Here is an 18,301-nt window from a genome sequence, read left to right on the forward strand (position 1 = left end):
TCTGTTTTTATTTTGTTTTTCAATGACAGTATAATTTCTACATTATTTTGTATTGGTTTCAGGTGTACAGCAGAGTGAGTAGTTGGTATGAATACTTTAAAGTATTGCAGATCCATGCTTCAGCATAATTTCAGCAAAAATATGTTTATTTCTTTTGATTCTATACAGTGATATTTAACTAACAGAGTGTAATTCGTAGATGTAATTCAAAAGTTAAAAAGACTGAGTCCTTGTTTTGTCTTTCACAGGCTATGAAAACCAAGATGACATTTGTGGTTGCAGTTGCTGTTTTGACTAAATGTTCACTCTACTTATGTAATACTCCTCTGCTCATATAACCATAAAATAAGGCTTCCACAGGGCTTTTTTCTCCAAGGTCAGCAAAATATATTACTAACTTGCTTAAGTCGGAGAAATAATTCAAAATGGCATCATTAAAAAGCCTGATATTATGCAAAACTACATAATTCGTTTTCCTTATTAAAAAATCGAATTGGATACTTTGACATAGTTTATGTCTTTAAAGATAATAGAATTAAAAGAGTACATCAAAAGAGTTGGACAAATGATTTGAGATTAGGTATCTGGTACCATGTAACATTAATTTCTACTCCCATAATTTATTTGCAATCACATTTCTTGGTTTTATTTACATAAAAATATATCTTGTGGAGAAATCTGAATCTTTAGAGAACATGGAGTATCCCGGTACATGACCACAGAGGAAGCTATGCTCTTTCCAATAATTGGGCGAGCCAGGCTGGTATGAGTGCTACAGTGAGAGGAAGGAGAATGATGACTTGCATACCATTTCAATTACAGAAAAAAAGCAAGTGGGTTGGTCTATCCACAGGCATGATACTTTTAGGAAATCCACTAAAAGAAAACAGGTCTTCCTGAAGCGAGTGGGAAGGCCTCACACTCTGGGCCCTGTAATTAAGGTCTGTTTGTGCTCACTGGGCCTCAGATCTCTCAAGGATCCATGTGGTTTCCCATATTAAACCCTACTGTGACTGCCCTTTCACCCTGGCTCAAACACAATCACTCACAGAATGAGTCTGACAAAGCTTCCTAAGCATGCCCCACCCTGTGGAAGTGGAACAAAGGACACAGAGAAAATTCACATTTAGCGAGTGTTGACCACATGCCAATACTTACTTAGTACTTCTTACAGATTATCATGTGGTCATTTTTCCACAACTATAAGAGGTAGGTAGTAGTGTAATCCCATTAGAAGTAAGGTCTAAAGTAATATGAAACCGTCTTGCTCTAAAGACTACGGTCTTTCCTCCATAACATATAGCATTCCAATATTAATTCAAGATCTAAAACAGTGTCCATCAAATAGAAAAATAAATGTAGGCTAGCCCTTCATCTGCTCTGATGGATGGCTATATGTACAAGAACTAGGTAGTAGTATTTAAATGCAAAATGTTAAGAAATCATTACTATAACAATAGCATAAACTTATTTGTATCCTTACTACAAATATATAAATGACATAGTTACCTAATTCTCACATCCTTGGTAAGCCGAAACTGAAGTTTTAAAAAAATATGCTATTTAGATAATTTATGAAGCACAAGAAAGAACATTCTGAATCTGGGCACATCATGGCAAACATATACCAGTTCATTTCCTGAAATCAAAAGTAGTTACAACATCTATCAGCCTTAAAAGAGGAGCTAGAGTCAATGAAAAAAAATTTGTTTAGAAAAAGCAGTTTTTGTTTCTTCACCTAAATGTATTACTCATTCCTAATATTTCCTGTTAAAATGAATTTAAACTATTATTGATATTATTATAAAAATATAAATTTTAGTATGTAATTATGAAAATAGTGAAGTTCCATTACAATCAAGATATTTCAAGTTCTAATTCTAGACAACTGTTTTGTTTTTTATTTTTATAGAGAATGATATTAAAAGTCATTAAAATTGGACAACGGGTTCTTCCAAAAATAAATGGTTTGAATTAATTTGAGGAAAGTAAAGGAAGTCCTGTGTCAAATTAATTTTAATAGGTCTTTCATAAAGTACCTTGCAGGATAATTGATTACTTCTGGTAACGCACATGATTATGCAGTCTATGCTCCTGCCTCAAAATTCAGTTATTTTATGCATGAACATCTAAACATGATGTTTCTAACTTTATTCTGAAATGGTACTTAATTTCCTGAGGCTTGAGATTCACACAGTCCCTCGTTTCTATCTAAAATGTGTCTGCATCCCCATCTTGCAGCAGCTCTGGTTTCTGCACCCTGTCAAATGTAACCTTTGTGCTAATTTGGTAAAATCCGTTCTCACGTTTAGTGCTGAGAGTTTGATAACTGAATTCTCAAATGAACTGCGCATTTGCAGAGATGAAGTACAGAGCTGCGGACAATGACTGTTTTCCCACAGTGTAAATTCTTCAGACTCAGCTGTCAACATGTGAGTGTGTGCAGCACAAAGGCGGCTTTAACTTGATGACTTTTTTCCTCCAAGGCCATAAAAACGAAATGGATACTGTACTCTCCTTCATGTTATTCCATCTTCTAATGAGATGTTCTTTCTCAGGGACAGTGAGAGCCTGTATGCTTTTTAGAGTTCTTAGTAGATCAAAGTCTCCTTCTTGCAGAATAAAAACAAACGTGATCCTTCCTAAATAAATATTTCAGTTTGAGAATAGACCAGATAGCAACAGTGGATGTTCCAAAACTGTCCTCCAGGAGTTTGGAGTTAAGCTCTTTTATAGTTTTACGCCAACAGTCTTATCATGATCTTAGTATCTTTTCTCTTTCTTGGTGAGACACAATTTCTCTGCTGGTCACCCAGCTACCACACTTCTACCCCAGGGGTAGGGATTTGATTATATGTCAAATCTCCTTTGATTACCTCAGTGTTTCTACTTAATTAAATGACCTTAGGCATCATCTACATTAAAGAGAACACAATGGGGAAGTGATGTCAAACTTATTTGAAACTTGGGAGAGCAGGAAAAAAGGGAAGTGAAAAAAAGTGCCTTCTAAAGGGAAAAGGCTGGTGAACAGTGACACGTCCTGTAGGAGAGGCTTTTCTAAATGGAGACTGATAAACAGCTATGGAAACTCATCAGTGACAGTTGGAGGAGCAGTTCCATGGGATCAAAGTCAGGTTGAAAGTGGATAAAGGGGTGAAAAAGTTGAGAAAACAAGTTTCTAACAAGGCTATGCACTTAGATATGCAGGGACTTCACGGCATGCCAGGATGAAAGGGGGTGTTGAATAGATGAGCAAGTTTTCAGGTCAGAGGAAGAGTCAGTAGTACTGAAGAGATAAAGACAGCAAAAGACATGTAGATTGGGGAAATTTACATAAGCTCATCAATGCAATTAGGAGCAAAGGCAGACAAGTGAAATATGGAAGGTAAGAGGCACACTAATACATAACAAATAATGGGTGATCGGAAGTGTTGCAGGAGGGAAGAAATGCTGATTGAGCTTACTTGTGGTATGTATGTTTTATGTTTTGAATGGTCACTTTAAAGTATTTATCAGAACAAAGATTGTAACAGACAACTCATGGTCTCCTGATGTTTCAGTGATGTTTAGAGCTCATATTGTCATTTTTTCTCTAACAAATCAATGAAGGACGGAGTGATTAAATGAATTTTGGGGGTTCCCCAGGAGAAAAAGCAGGAAAAACAAGTGTGGTAGAAGTTCAAGTGATGAAATATTCAAGCATCTTACCGAAAACAGATGGACTATAAAACGGGAGATAGGGTTTTAGAAAGATTAAAGGAGAATCAAATAAGTAAATGATATAAAAGTCCTTTGATATTTTGAAAATACTTTCAATGTGATGTTGTCTTTAAGACAATTTTTTAAAGTGTTACATAACTTATATGATGTTCTCAAGGGAACATGGAAGTGTGGAGGAAAAAAACACACTACATCATGAGATTTGAGATTAGTTGTGGTGTTCCTGTAAGACAGGATTGGTAAGTCATCTTATCATTTTCCATTCCTCCCTTCCGTAGCTCCAGCCCAGATCTATTTCTTTCCATAGTTAACTACTGAGAAATTTCACTTTTGGCACAAAACAAATATTTCCCTGAATCCTTAATCTCTCTTTTCTCTTTGCCCAGCTTTCTCACACCCATAGCCATGACGTCACTACCATGTGTTTAACTGCATATTAAATCTCAAGTCATATAGCTTGATCTATACAAAGAACGTTTTCCAGTTACACCTGTTACGTGTCTATGTTCTTACAAGCACCACCTACCATTGAGCCACCTGGAATCATGCTGCTCTGTCCTGATTGGGTGGTGGTGCCCAAGAGTTCGGAAAATAGCAAAGTCTCGGCCCATAAAATCAGCTGCCGTTCCGGAGTATAACTCTCCATCTGTGTTGTGACAAGATAAAACCACATGCACATACTTTAATTCAATTAAGGTAAGAAAAACAAAACAAAACAACAAAATGCAAGTTCGGTGTTAAGACCATGTTAAAAAGAAAACAGAAATGCTCTCTACACCATTATGCAAAGCTATTTATTTTTTAATCTTATGTCTTTGTTATAGTAAGTATTTTATTAAATCATCATTCAATAATTTAGTACCTATTCATTTAGTACTGACTTTGAAAAATTAAATAAAATATGACTCAGTGGATATTAATAAAACATGAAATATTATTCTTGTCCACTATAACCAGAGACAAACTTACAAAGTGCACATACTGTTTGCTTTTATATGTGTAAAGATACTATGATTCTAATAATCTTGTTTATTAAGATAAGGAATCATTGCAAAATCTTGCTTATAGTTCTTATTTTATGGAAATGAAATTTCTAATATATTCATTTAAAATATTTTTGTATTTTATTATAATTCAGAAAGAATTAATATTTTCTTTGCCAAATTTTTCTTTGTTTTTTGTATTTTAATGGAGCAACTTGGAGAAGTGTTTGAATTTAATAGACGCTATCGTATAGTCAAAAAGAAAAAAGTCCACCAGATAACCTCAGATATAACAGAGATATGTTTAGAGAGGAAGAAATTTCGACAAACAACTCATCTTCATTATAGTTCAAATTCTCTTGTTCTTTGACTCATTCCAACTTAAACTAAATTTACTCTAGGTCAGAGTTTAATGATGGAAGACTCCTAATCAGAAGGTAAAGAATAGATGGGAGAAGGAAAAAGGGAGGAGAAAGAGAAGTTAATATTTACTGCATACCACTCTGTGCTGGCTCAGCAGTCAGGCCCTGGCTGGACACTTTCAAATTATCTCATTTAGTTCTGTCAACAACCCCATGACGTAAGGGTATCCGTATTTTACAGTTCAAGAAACTCAAGGTTGCTCAGCTAATGACTAGGCAAGTCAAGGTGAAAGTTCAAACACAGGCCCATTGGTAATTATTATGGTTTCCTCCCTTTAAGCAGAAAGTGCCACATATTAGTTCATCCAGAAAACTCCTTGTTGCCTGTCTACTTACAGTGAATAATCAGCACAACAAAATAACAAAAAATTATAAATTTTTCTCCAAATAGTCTACCATAATGACAGTAAAAAATATATTATCTTGTTGATCATTTGGATATGTTAATGTTTTTAATTCATTGATTTAAAAATATTCAGAAAATAAAATAGGTCTAGATAAATTATAACCTAAACATTTTAATAATACTATGTCCAGTTTCAAAGGACTTTCGTATTTATTAAATGAGTGGAAAATTTTCTCTGAATCTTCAGGTATAAGTGCCTTTGAGGGAGTTTTATTAATCGGATTGCATGTATGATATTCTTTGTTCACACCTTCAATTCTCACCTGCAAATCAGGGCTTTGCAATGTAAGGTAGACATTCTCAGTAAGATAGACATTCTCAGTGGCCCAACCCAAATCAATTTCCTTGGTAAGTCCTGTGGTTCTCTAATGTGTTTGAATGCACCACAACAGGCTTTGAGAGACCCCAAAGCTGTGAGGAATAATGATACAAAGAGAACCATTGAACAGCTCCAAATTATGAGGATGAGTTTTTAAAAAATATTGGTTAGACAACATATTAAGTACAAATAATCAGTTTAGTAAGTGGAATTCATATGATATCCCAAATTGTCATAATATGATACCTTTGGGATTCAAAAACATCTATGTTCTCTTCACTTAATTAAATATCAAGTTCAAATCTGACTTGTTCTCACTATAACATGGTGCAGTGATATTTAATCTTACAATAAGGCAAAGAAATCACACTTTTAACCAATGTTACCACAATAAGTATAATTTAAAAAAAATAAATAATCCTGTTCTAAAAGCACAAAAATGCTTTGAATAAGCTAACTATAAGTTTCAAGGGTACTTTGAAATGTTTAAATACATATTGTTGCCTTAATTTTAACTTATATTCAATCGCTGTAATTATTTTTCTCCATGGGACGTTTGTGCCTTCCCCAGTGTACTGTTTTTATTAAAGTTGATATTGTATCATATTACAAGTATTGATATATAGATATTATATATTTTTAAACTTCAGGGGAATTATGTTTCTTGTTCTTTGTGAATAACAGGGTGTAAGTGTAAAATGTGTTGTGGAAGTAGCCTAAAATATCATATCGATGTCAAATAATTTCAAGTTGTGAACCTGTCACAGAACACCTTGTATTCTCTTTACCTTAAAAAAAATTAAATTATTGGTTAATGCTTATTTCCCTTTTCACTATGTTAGTGATGAAAATCAGAAAAAGAGAACACAGAACTACCAAAACACGAAAACTAAATAATATCATATCAGAATGTGGTCAGACAGATCATAACTAACAGGAGGTACAATCAGAAATGTAAAGAATGTCAGTAATTAATCATTCTTTTTTTTCATTAAGCTTGCTTTCATGTGAGGAAAATCTATAATTATAGTTGTTATTACATGTAACCTCTATTCAGGAGAGAGTTGCAATAACAAAAACAATAGCAACTGGAAACTGTTACTTGAGTAAGGGTAGGTATTTGTTTCTCTTATTCATTTAGTTAATGATTTTATAACTTCCAGTTATTTTTGTTATCCATCCTACATGTGGAGGGCAAAAATCAGTACAAATAAAGGCAGAGGAAGCATGACTGATTTGTTCCTCTTTTAACAAACAGTGAAAGTAGAAGAGCTATTCAGTAGTAGGGCTGTTAACTCAATTTATTACTAAAAACAGAATTAAACAATTGACTTATAAACCAAAGGAAGGTTGCAGTTTGGATACCAGTTGCCTTCAGTTATAGGAAATTACCTCTCACCTGATTATTATTTTTGGCAAGAGTCAGAGTGATTTCTGTGAGCTGGAGGGCACCAGATAATTGGGTGGCCATGAAGGGCATATTCTCATAGTGTCAGTGCTCAATATCAATAACTATTCCTTTACAACAGGTCTTAGATCACATTTTCTGCTGAGGTTTCTATAGGATTCTTATCAAGGATAATTGCTCCAGATAATGTATGGCATATTTGTTGTTTGGATGCAAAATTATAGGAGGTGGAATAACCTACTATTGCATTCTCACTAAGAAGAAATATAATATCAATTTAGAGTACATTTCATTTAATATACTTGTGCATTTTCACTATATATTAACAACTTAGTAAATTTTGCAGTTATCTGAAATGATCTAATGATATCTGGCTATAAGAAATTTACTGTATACTTCAGTTGGCATATTTACAACTAGGTTTAACAGAAATGCCTACTTGCCAAACTTATAGTTTCTAGGTCAATTATGAAGTTATCAAATTATATGTTGATTTTTGAGCACAATGATAATTTGTCAGTTTTATGACCATAAATATGTTTTCCTGGGGATCTGAAGTAGTGTATTAGGTCAATGTTATCTTGTGTTTGAAATGACACTATGGTTAAGATAGATACTTTTTGGTTTTCCATATATACTAAGCTACTAGTCAAACTATCTGTCCAATTTTATTAAATTTATGATAAAATAATATACTCAAGAAATTGTTATATTTATTAAAAAGTGGTTGTGGATACTCTGTCCAACCAGGTTCTTAAGTCTCTCTACAAAAAAAACATAGACAATTTAATATCTCAAAAATAATACAATGGCGTAAGATACATTAGTGCTGACGGATGTAACTAACTACTCAGAAGTTGTCAAATTTAAAAGATGCTATTTGAGCACACCATTCTTTCTTAACTGTTAGCCCTTTAAACTGTCTTTAAGGACAGCATGCTTTACCGAGATGAACAAACAGTTTAGTGAACTGCATTTCCGCCATTGTGGAGTTATCTGAGAAACATGTGTTAAAAACAAAAGCTCACGTGTACTCTGGTCTTCCTGTGCACAACTCAAAATGCAATGAAAATATGGCTTAGATCAGTTAATGTATTAGATTACAATTCCTAAGAAGGGTGTGGTGAAGAGAAACAGAAGGTGAAAAAACATTTCCTTATGAAATCGAAGCATTACTAACACAGGTGTAAAGTGTGACATGGATGTGAGCAAAATCAAACAAACCTAAAACCAAGACGTTATGTTAACACCTTAAGTAAATACCACTCACAGAATAGCAGAGTAATTAGAAAAGTAGGAAAAGAGAAATTCTCTCCTCTCTCTCTCTCTCTCTCTCTCTCTCTCTCTCTCTCTCTCTCTCTCTCTCTTTCTCTCTCTGTCTCTCTGTCTCTCTGTCTCTGTCTCTCTCTCTCTCTCTCTCTCTCTCTCAATCTATTTCCTGAGAAGTGAAGGGTATGAGAATAATTTTACATTTTTACATTTATTGAGCACATTTATGTATATGATTGAACACAGGGTGGGACAACAGTAGTTTTATAGTTATTTGTATGAAAAATAATACAATAATAAATAATAACAATAATAAAATCTGTGTTTTGAGTACCCACAACTATAAACTTACTTTTGCCCCACACTGTATAATATGATGACTTTGTTACTTATGCTGTCCTTTAAAACTAACATTTTTGAGTAATTAATATATGCACATAGTACAAAGTTAGTAAAAATAGAAAATGTATAAGGTACAACATTTGTCTCCCAGACTTCCTAAAGGCAACCACTGTTGCCAGTTGTTTTTGGTTTGTTTGCTTGTTTCTGTTTAACATATATTTCAGAATATGTAAGCACTCAAATGTAGTATGCTGTCTTATTTAAGCCTCACAACAAACCAATGGAGTTAATATGGCCAAGCCATTTTATATATAAAGAAACCGATGTTCAGAGAGGTTCAAATAATTGTCTCAGTTATCGTTAATCAATGTAAGGAGTACCTTGTTTGCTCTAACACAAAGTGAGAGTATATCATAATGTCAAATTATGTTTATTCTTGAGACAAGGCAACTTTCTAGTTAACAGTACAGACCCTTGGTCTAGACCTCAGTAATAGCTCTTAGTGGCGGAATATTTATAAATTATTATCACTGCAATGCCTGGAAAAGATTTTAATGAGGAAACAAAATGGCTTTCAAGTTGGCTATTCCCCTCAAGTCATGAAAACGTGAGATGATACTTACTGAGGAAAATACTAAGTTTTATGCTTTTACTGTGTTCACACATGGTATTTATTCTGAGCAGGACAACAACTACTGCTGTTAATGAAGAACTTTGTAAAAATGTCATAAAATATGTAGAGGTGGGTGAAAGAAGAAATATCAAAAAATATTAGAGCAATTTAATATTGACAATGGTTTTTATTAAAGAGGATTTGAAAAATCAACTTTACTAACATGATTTTAAAAGCTTAGACAGATTGTGATATTTGGGGACAATTCAGTAGCTCTGTATTGCTCAGGAGATAATCCATATTTTCTATGGTCATCAGCTGAAAAACCCACGGCATTTTGGAATGAGGTCCTATTAAACCTTGACAGATTTCATAAACTAAAATTTTTAAGCTGTCATCTGGTTTTAAAGTTTACTACTAGTTGAACCTGCTTAATAGAGGGTATGAAAGAATCTGCTGCCAAGTCCTTCTAGCCACTTTATAGGTGGTTTGTGTCAAACATGACATTTTCTTTCTCAGTCTTGGGAAAGGAAGCAGCCAGAAACCACCTTGACAATTTCTCTTATTGCTGAAATGAGAAGAATGTACACAAAATCTTTTGGGTAGATATAGGTTTTCCCAACAGTCATTCACTAATATATAATGTGCAGACTTTATATTTCAGAGACAGTTACTATTGTATGTAAAAGTTTGGGAAGTGCGGTAGAAAATATTTATGTGTAAAAAGATTCCATTAAATTAGCAAGCATTCTTTTTTAAGCAGCATCATGGAAAGATGCCAGAAACATCCAACAAGGGGAATTAAATGTACTGTGAGAAGAAGAATTTATAGCCTAGTTATAAAAGAAGCAGGTAACCTCAATAAAGGAAGTCACGGCTCTTGAATTAAAATGGTGTAGATATTTTGAGGGACTTTACCAGGTCTAATCTGGCCTGCATTCCGCATCTTTCTATCCAATTGATTCAGAAATTAATTTATATTGGCTGGAAGAAACTTCCTTGTGAATAAGCACTAAATATCTCTGAAAGTTACTCAATTAGTTCATCATATTAGGTAGGTGAGTTCTGGACCTCCATTTTAAAGCTACTTTTCTGAAATGCCTACTGTAATTCTTAGTCATACATCGTCTCCTGGGCTCACAACACTTCCCTCATTTTCTTTTCCTTTTCACAAACCTATGTAGTTTTTTTCAAAGAATTTCTAGTATAAAACACAAACTGTGGAGTTAATAGTCTTTGTGGACTTTGTGTGGTTGCATACCAAATGAACTATGTAATACTTACCTGTCACCATCCTTTCTCAATGGAATATTAAAATAAATAATTGAGCAAATCCCTACTGAGAAACATACCACACATTAAAGCTGCTTTAGGCACAATTTTACATACTGCTTTTTGAGGCAAATCTGTTTTTTTTCCTGTATGCAGTTTAAATAAGTATAAGCTGCAAGTTTGAACAAGGTTGGATTCCTTCCCTTTGTTTAAGACAACTCTCAAATTTCTGTGTGTGCACTTAAGAAAGTCATCCACGTGTAATCACTAGGCTATCTGTGAATAGAAAATTATAAGTGTACTATATTTGCTGCATTTCTTCAGGTCTTAAACTTTTGTTAAAATGCTCCATAAATGGATCAAATGGACTGAAATTGTCTACATTTGAAAAGCAATAAAGGAGATAATTCATGCAGTAGTGGTTTTATTCTTAAAAGGAAAGGGATCAGTGAAATGTAGTTATGAAGTAAAAACTAGAGAATACTGGAATACTGGAAAAATATATCTTTATCACTAATACTGCAGTCAATATGACTAGTTCTATTTTGTTAAGTAGAAACGTATTTTTTAAAAGAAAATACTGGCAAAACTTTATGAACTTTTGACACATCAAATAATAATCCAAATACTTTACAAATATTTTTTACTTATTTCAGAGAGGAAGAGAGAGAGATTTAGAAACATCAATGATGAATGAGAATCATTGATCAGCTACCTCCTGCATGCCCCTCACTGGGGATTGAGGTCTGAAGGGGAATCACACCATGACCTCCTGGTATATAGGTTGACACTCAACCACTGAGCAACACCAGCCTGGCCCAAATTTACTTTATAGAAATCCAGATTTAGTATTCAAATTTCAACTAGAAATTTTACACTTGAAACATTTCACTATTATTTTTGTTGTGTAATCAAATAATTACTCTCTATATTTTATAAAAAGGAAACAAGTTACATAATTTCCACATGATTATATAGAAACTACATTCAGGAGCACGGTAATGACCAAGTAGCTTTTGTATTTTAGGTTCTTGATATAACAAAAGTTAAGAAGAAAAATTGTTTAATGATGTTAACTTTGTTTTGTGTTTTATTTAACTCCAGTCCATAAGTAGTAAAAAATATGGAAACATTATCTTTCAAAACAAACTAAAGTTTTCTCCTTCATCTGTCTATTTCTATTTTCCTACTTATAACATCTCAACATCTGGCTAAGCATTTACTACCCATCTTTAATGCTGAAGGAAAAAAGGAAAGGAAAAAAAAAAAAACTAGAGAAAAGGGTAGAAAGAGTATGTAAAATGTTTTGTTTTATTTTAAAAAGAGTGAAAGATGTAAAGTCAAAAAAGCTGAATATAGAAGGCCTTCATCAACTCAAAGTAACACAATAGGGTCTCTGCCAATCACACCTCCATTTAGACTGATTGTGCTGATTAAGTTTCCAAATGTTGAGAGTGTAACTGATCTTAGAACTACAATTTAACAAGACAATTTCATTCTTTCCTTTTGATTTGTTAAAATTCTCAATTTAAACACCCCTTTCATGAAATGAAAAACAAAACCATTCTTTCAAAATAAAAACTTGAAAGTTCTAGTGGAGATGCATACAGTGATTGAGCCAGCGACTTCAAAGATACTATTAAAACACTTTGAGTAAAAAGAATCAGAGTCTACATAATACAATCATCAAAAGAGCTCTTAGTATTTCCTCAATTTTCAAAATATTTGAAAATATCTCAACTCATATACTCCTAAAGTAGTTTATGTTCAATAATCTTAGCATATAATAAATAACATGCACTCTAGTTGTTATCTATAGAAAATTCACTGTTTAATTGGTTGTTGACTACGCACCTATTAAAAGAGATGCTGTCAGCAGTTTAGGGTCATATGGACTCTTCCCTCGGCCATTTTCAAAGTGTGAATCTTCCAGCTTGAAAATGTTGTCCTATAGATAAGAAAAATAAGGATAGAATTTATTTATGACAAGATATATTTTATCATGCCAGTTAATCAGAGAGAGATTGAATATTCATGCTCATTATCAAGGGGTATAATTATTTATGTAAATGGTAGAGATGGCAAAATAACTGAGTGAATTAAAATCTAGCTATTACTAACCAAAAATCTACTTAGTTCAGTGATATATTTTTTTTGGTTGCATTTAGCATGTTTCAAGGAATAATGTATGAATGAAATCTAAAGACAAGACATGTCATGATAAGAGTAGGGGGGCGAGGGCGATTTTATCACATAGGTTTGCCAAGAGCTAGCCTGATGGCTCTTGAAGCAAAGGATTTTAAATTTAAATGACTCTTTTTATTCCTTCACAAAGAGAAAAGAGCAGTGAACTATATTAGATGTCTAGAATAAAATACACTATCTTATTTTTCTTTATGTTCCAGAAGGAAATGCTAAATAGCCACAGCAGTTACTTCCCCTGCTCTTGTCATTTCTACTATGTTGGGGCTTACATGCTTCTGAAGCATTTTTAAATTCCATTGGAACTGAAACGATCCTTATCGTTTTCTCTAAGTGAGAAATATAAAACTCTATGTTATGGGAGGTGTGCCTGAAGGTAGTATCATTAGAACAACAAACACACAGGTGACACAGTTTTTATCACTGGGAAGTCTGCTCCGTTGACTCAAGTACCCAGAAACTGGAGTGAATATTTGACTAGTACAGAAATATGCACAGTTCCCCGGTAGAAAGCACTGCAACAAATTTCTTAAAAAGGAGGCAACTAACTCATGCCTGAGACCCTGCCCTCAGAATGTGTCATGTGTCAAGCTACTGCAACTTCTATGTAATATTAAACTGGGGCGGGGACTGGGGTTGGTGGTGGGGGTTGGGGGGTGGGGAGGAATGCCTTTCTGAGCACTCTTTTCAGAATCAGGTGCACTAGGGGATAAATTAGGTCAGAATATGCATGCTTTTTCCAGAAGCACATTAACTTGTCCACAGGCTGAAATAAAATAGCTTCTTTGGCAATTTCTAGTATTCACATAAAAGTATTTTCTATCTTCTTAGAATAGTAAATGGTGTTCATTTATGGGACACTTTAAAATTTAATATTTCTGATGGAGCTAATGGCAGAGTTTCAAATTATGACTCTTAAAATTCATTTGGGTTAGGGAGGAAGAGTGAAATAAAAAGGAAACAAAATGTGTTCCTCATTTTTATTACTGTGAGTGAGAATTACTGATTCCATGCACTTGGTACTTAGTTATCCTCTAGCAAGAATGGCTCTTTAGCTGGATTCTAAAATTTACATGGTGGGGTAATTCACAGGGTTTCTCAGAATTGTGCTAAGCTGTAGTGCAAGGACAGTGATTAGAAGGCAGGCCCAGCTAGGCCAATGATTGGCTCGCCACTTAATATCTTTGAGGCGCAGGTTCCACAAAATCAGTGTTGGTAACTGACTTGTTTATTGAGAAAATTTAAAAGAATTAAATAAAGCCTTTATAAAGCAGCAAGCAACATAAAAAACACACAACTATAATTTATTTGTATTATATTAATACTTCTCATATTATCACTGCAACCAAAGAATATGAAAATTAAACAAACATTATCATTACTGTAATTTTTCCTAGTATAATTTGAAAGAACTATTACCCAAAGACATTTATTTTAGTCATGAAATTAAAAACTTGTTTACAATATAAACTTATTTATTTATTTATTTTTAAATTTTATTTTATTGTTTAAAGTATTACAGATAGTAGTAGATATGTCTTTTTTTCCCCCCCATTGACCTTCCCCTGGCCTTCCCTATCCCCCAGCACATGCCCTCACCCCACCCCCAGCATCTTGTGTCCATTGGTTATGCTTATATGATGCATACAAGTTCTTCGGTTGATCTCTTACCTCCCCCCACAACACTCCCCAGCCTTTCCACTGTAATTTGACAGTCTGATTCTGATTTATTACAGGCACTTGAAAATTAAGATTATAATATTAAACTTATTGGAATATGCTAAGAAAAAGCATAGACGAACCTCTTAAGAAATATTTGGATGTATTTTGATAAAAATTAGGAACTAATTCAAAACTTATATGCTTAGTGAAAGATATATACTCTATTGCCACAAATCATAAAAATATTATTAATATTTGTGTAAATGATTATTTATCACAGGTTAGAGGTAGCAGCAGGGAGAATTGGTGGTGTGGTTGAAAACATTGTCATAAATATTATAAATTTATTGTCCTCTTAAGACATTTTCCAATACTGACAAAGATGGAGGAGCTGTCTCTCAAAGTATGAGACACTTGATATCTGGGATCTTGTGTCCAAGTTAATAAGACAATGGCAAGGTAGATGAGAAGTACTTCCAACCTGGTGTTTAGTATTTGATTTACAAAGTAAAGGATTAGAGTTCATAGGAAGAGAGGTTAAGCCTGTCAGTTATGGTTCAAGAGAAGATGAAAATCTATCCTTCGTCATGGTATCAGGCCATATGTTCAAAGCAGGCCTTCTTCTCCCTTCCTTCTCTCCCCCGGCCCCACTTTAAATGTAATTCTTACCCAAATTTCTGCGTATCTACCATGTAATTATTATATATTCTTATATGATTCTATTGAAGGGTAAATAATTGAATTTTCTTTCCAGCCTAGTGAGCTGGGAGCCTAGAATAAATATATTTCATTTTGAATAGGGAAGTAAAAGATTTCCCACATACAAATGTTTGTTGTGTAAACTTTATACCCATTACACACAGTAATGGGGTCCAAGTGTGTTGAAATCGACAGAGCTGGGTATTATCCCTGGCTCTGCCTTTCATTTGCTCTGGGCCTCAGGCAATCCCTACACCTTTCTGAGCTCAGATTCCTCATCTGTAAACGGAGTATAAGAAAATCTCATAGGGTTTATGTGAAGATTCACTGTAATAAATTACATAAAATAATACTTAGTGTGCCCTTGAAAATATTAATTAATTTCTTTTTTCTACAGTTTTGTTTATAGTTGGCACAAGAAAATCATGCTTTCTTATACTGATCGATATGTTTGTGCCACAGTGGAAATACTTGCCTATATTTTCATCATTGGAAATTAGGACATGTGTTTAAAATACATATGAATGCTTTGAACACTGAAAATGCACTGAAAATTATTCTTTCCTATATTTAAACAGGAGTCTAGTTCAAAAGCTTTGTTAAAAATGTTACTAAATATAACATGTATGAAAATTCTCAATTAATAAGACTACCTTTTTAATATTTCTGATAAATTTAATGGGATTGATATTAAAAGAGACATAAATATTGCTCTTCCTGTTATCTTGTAAGACCTATTAGATATATGAAGATATTAATTTATTATACATGAACTGTTTTAATATAATTGATTATTAGCATCCTATGTTGTCACATGTAACATGTCACATAGAAAACTGTCCAGTTGTACTTGTTAGGCCTTTTGAAATCTTATTGCTACTCAATGATTTTATATTTTAAAGAGTATTAAATAGATCACATATGCAAATAATGAAACCAAAATATCACAAGAACAATGTACACAAATTGCATAGTTAATGTCTTACTTGGGCTGAAATGGTTTCCATTCTTAGTAATACATGAACAAAAATCTAGCTGCATAGATTCTAATTGCTTTAGCAGATACTATGAGCATATCATATAAGTTACTGTGCCATATTTTATTACATGATTGCATCAATTTTCAGCAACTATTTTTAACTTTTGAGACCACTCTTTCCCCTTTGTCTTGTGGATTTCCTGAGTGTTATTAGACTGAGGTGAGGTAAGGCATTAGAGGAAATAATAACTGTGCTAATGTCTAATCCAAAGTCTTATAAATTATAAACCATGGGTGACATCATGGCAATAGATTTCCTAAATCTCAATCTTGTCCAAGTAATAAAGTTAGGTAACAAAATTGCAATTTTAATTGTTTTATGTAACAATTAAAACATAAGTGATATTTCTAAAAAAAGATGAGTAAGAAAATCCTACATCTATTTGATAGAATGACCATTTTGGGTGAGAAGCTATATAAAATATGTAAAGTTCAGTAGTTAGTATTTAAAACTATATACTATTTTTTTTCACACACACAAAAAAATGCCTTGATTTCCAGCTATACTGAATTATCAAGTACTCCCTGGTCATACCATGGATTTTTTTTTATCTTTGCAACCCCCCACCTCCTGCTCAGCCCTCAACCCCAGGGTGAACTTCCTTTCCTGCAGTGGTTCCCAATCTTCCTAATGGCATGAACCTTTAATACAGTTCCTCATGTTGTGGTGATCCCCAATTTCATTGTTACAAATTGAACATATTTAAAGCATAGTGATTAATCACAAAAACAATATGTAATTATACATGTGTTTTCCGATGGTCTTAGGCGATCCCTGTGAAAGATGTATTTTGGTGGGAGATGAGTATGCCTGTGTGTATGTGTGTGCGTAGGTGGTGGGTGCAGAGTCAGAGGAGCTCATAGAGAGAAGACAGAGAAAAGCATGGAGGCAGATTATTCTATCAAGAGGAAACAGCATGAACAAAAGCACCTTCAAAAATAAGTATAATTCATATTTAAGATATAACATGAACTTCAGTTTAGACAGTGAAAATATATACACATATTAAGAGATAAGACTGAATGTAAATTTGGAATCAAACTGTGGAAAGTTTTCTGTGCCAGAATAAGCAATTTAGTCTGTATTCAGAAGGTGTCAGAGACACAGAGATAATTTTAGTTGGAGAACAATAGCATCAAAGAGGTGTAATATCATGATGGATCCGACAGTGATGTGTAGGATGGGTTATAAACCATACAAGCCTGGTGGCAGGAAAAGAGCTATTGCCATGACCTGGAGAGCAAGGGAAGTTGGTCTTCTTACACGGTTTAAAGGAATTTTGCATGTTGTGACTTGGCTAAATCATTTAGCTTCTCTATAGCTCACATTTCTTAACTTCTGTTGCATCAGAATCCCTATTGAGATTCCAACAAATCTATGAATTTTTCCCCATGAATATTAAAGCTAAGCATACATACAGTATGTAAGCAATCTTTAGAATTTATTGACTTTATGTAGTCATGACAAGAGGTCCCTAATCAGTTATCCCCCAGAGACCTTTGCATTTCTAACATGATGTGATTCTATCTTACTCTCACTCTGACCTTGGACATTTGCTTCTGCTGTCCTTTGCCCCCCTCCTTGAACATAAACATAGAGATTTTCCAGATTTTTTAAACCCATTTTTATTTTCATTCTCCACACATTAATGTTTGGAACTTATTTTATTTTTATAAATTCAGCTATTAAACTTTTGCCCCAATTCCTCTGCTATTCTAATCATTCAAACTTGGGTTTCCTGGCCTGGATGAAATCTGTGTATTTTCCATAGTTGTTTCAAAATTGAGAGCTATTAAGAGTCCTTGGATCTTCAAAGGGATATAGGAGTAATTATGAATAATAAACTTCAAAAAATTACTCTGTCAAAAATAGTTATTTAACAATATACATTGCGGGAAGATACAAAGGAAATGTAACCTGGTCTTCATCAGTGAGTGCTGAGAA

The 18,301-nt window shown here is 33.5% G+C and overlaps 1 protein-coding gene across 1 annotated transcript in view; it reads right to left on the reverse strand.

Annotated features, from left to right (window-relative positions):
• Nucleotides 1–18,301, reverse strand: part of SEMA3A (semaphorin 3A) — a 190,368-nt gene that overhangs the window by 77,830 nt on the left and 94,237 nt on the right. The window contains exons 5-6 of the mRNA XM_081102745.1: nucleotides 12,609–12,702; nucleotides 4,247–4,366 (exon numbers count right to left, since the gene is read on the reverse strand). Coding sequence (XP_080958871.1) covers nucleotides 4,247–4,366; nucleotides 12,609–12,702 — 214 coding nt within the window. The remainder of the gene's footprint in view (nucleotides 1–4,246; nucleotides 4,367–12,608; nucleotides 12,703–18,301) is intronic.

Source organism: Myotis nattereri (genome assembly GCF_964212035.1).
Source record: "Myotis nattereri genome assembly, chromosome: 11".
Lineage (NCBI taxonomy): Eukaryota > Metazoa > Chordata > Mammalia > Chiroptera > Vespertilionidae > Myotis > Myotis nattereri.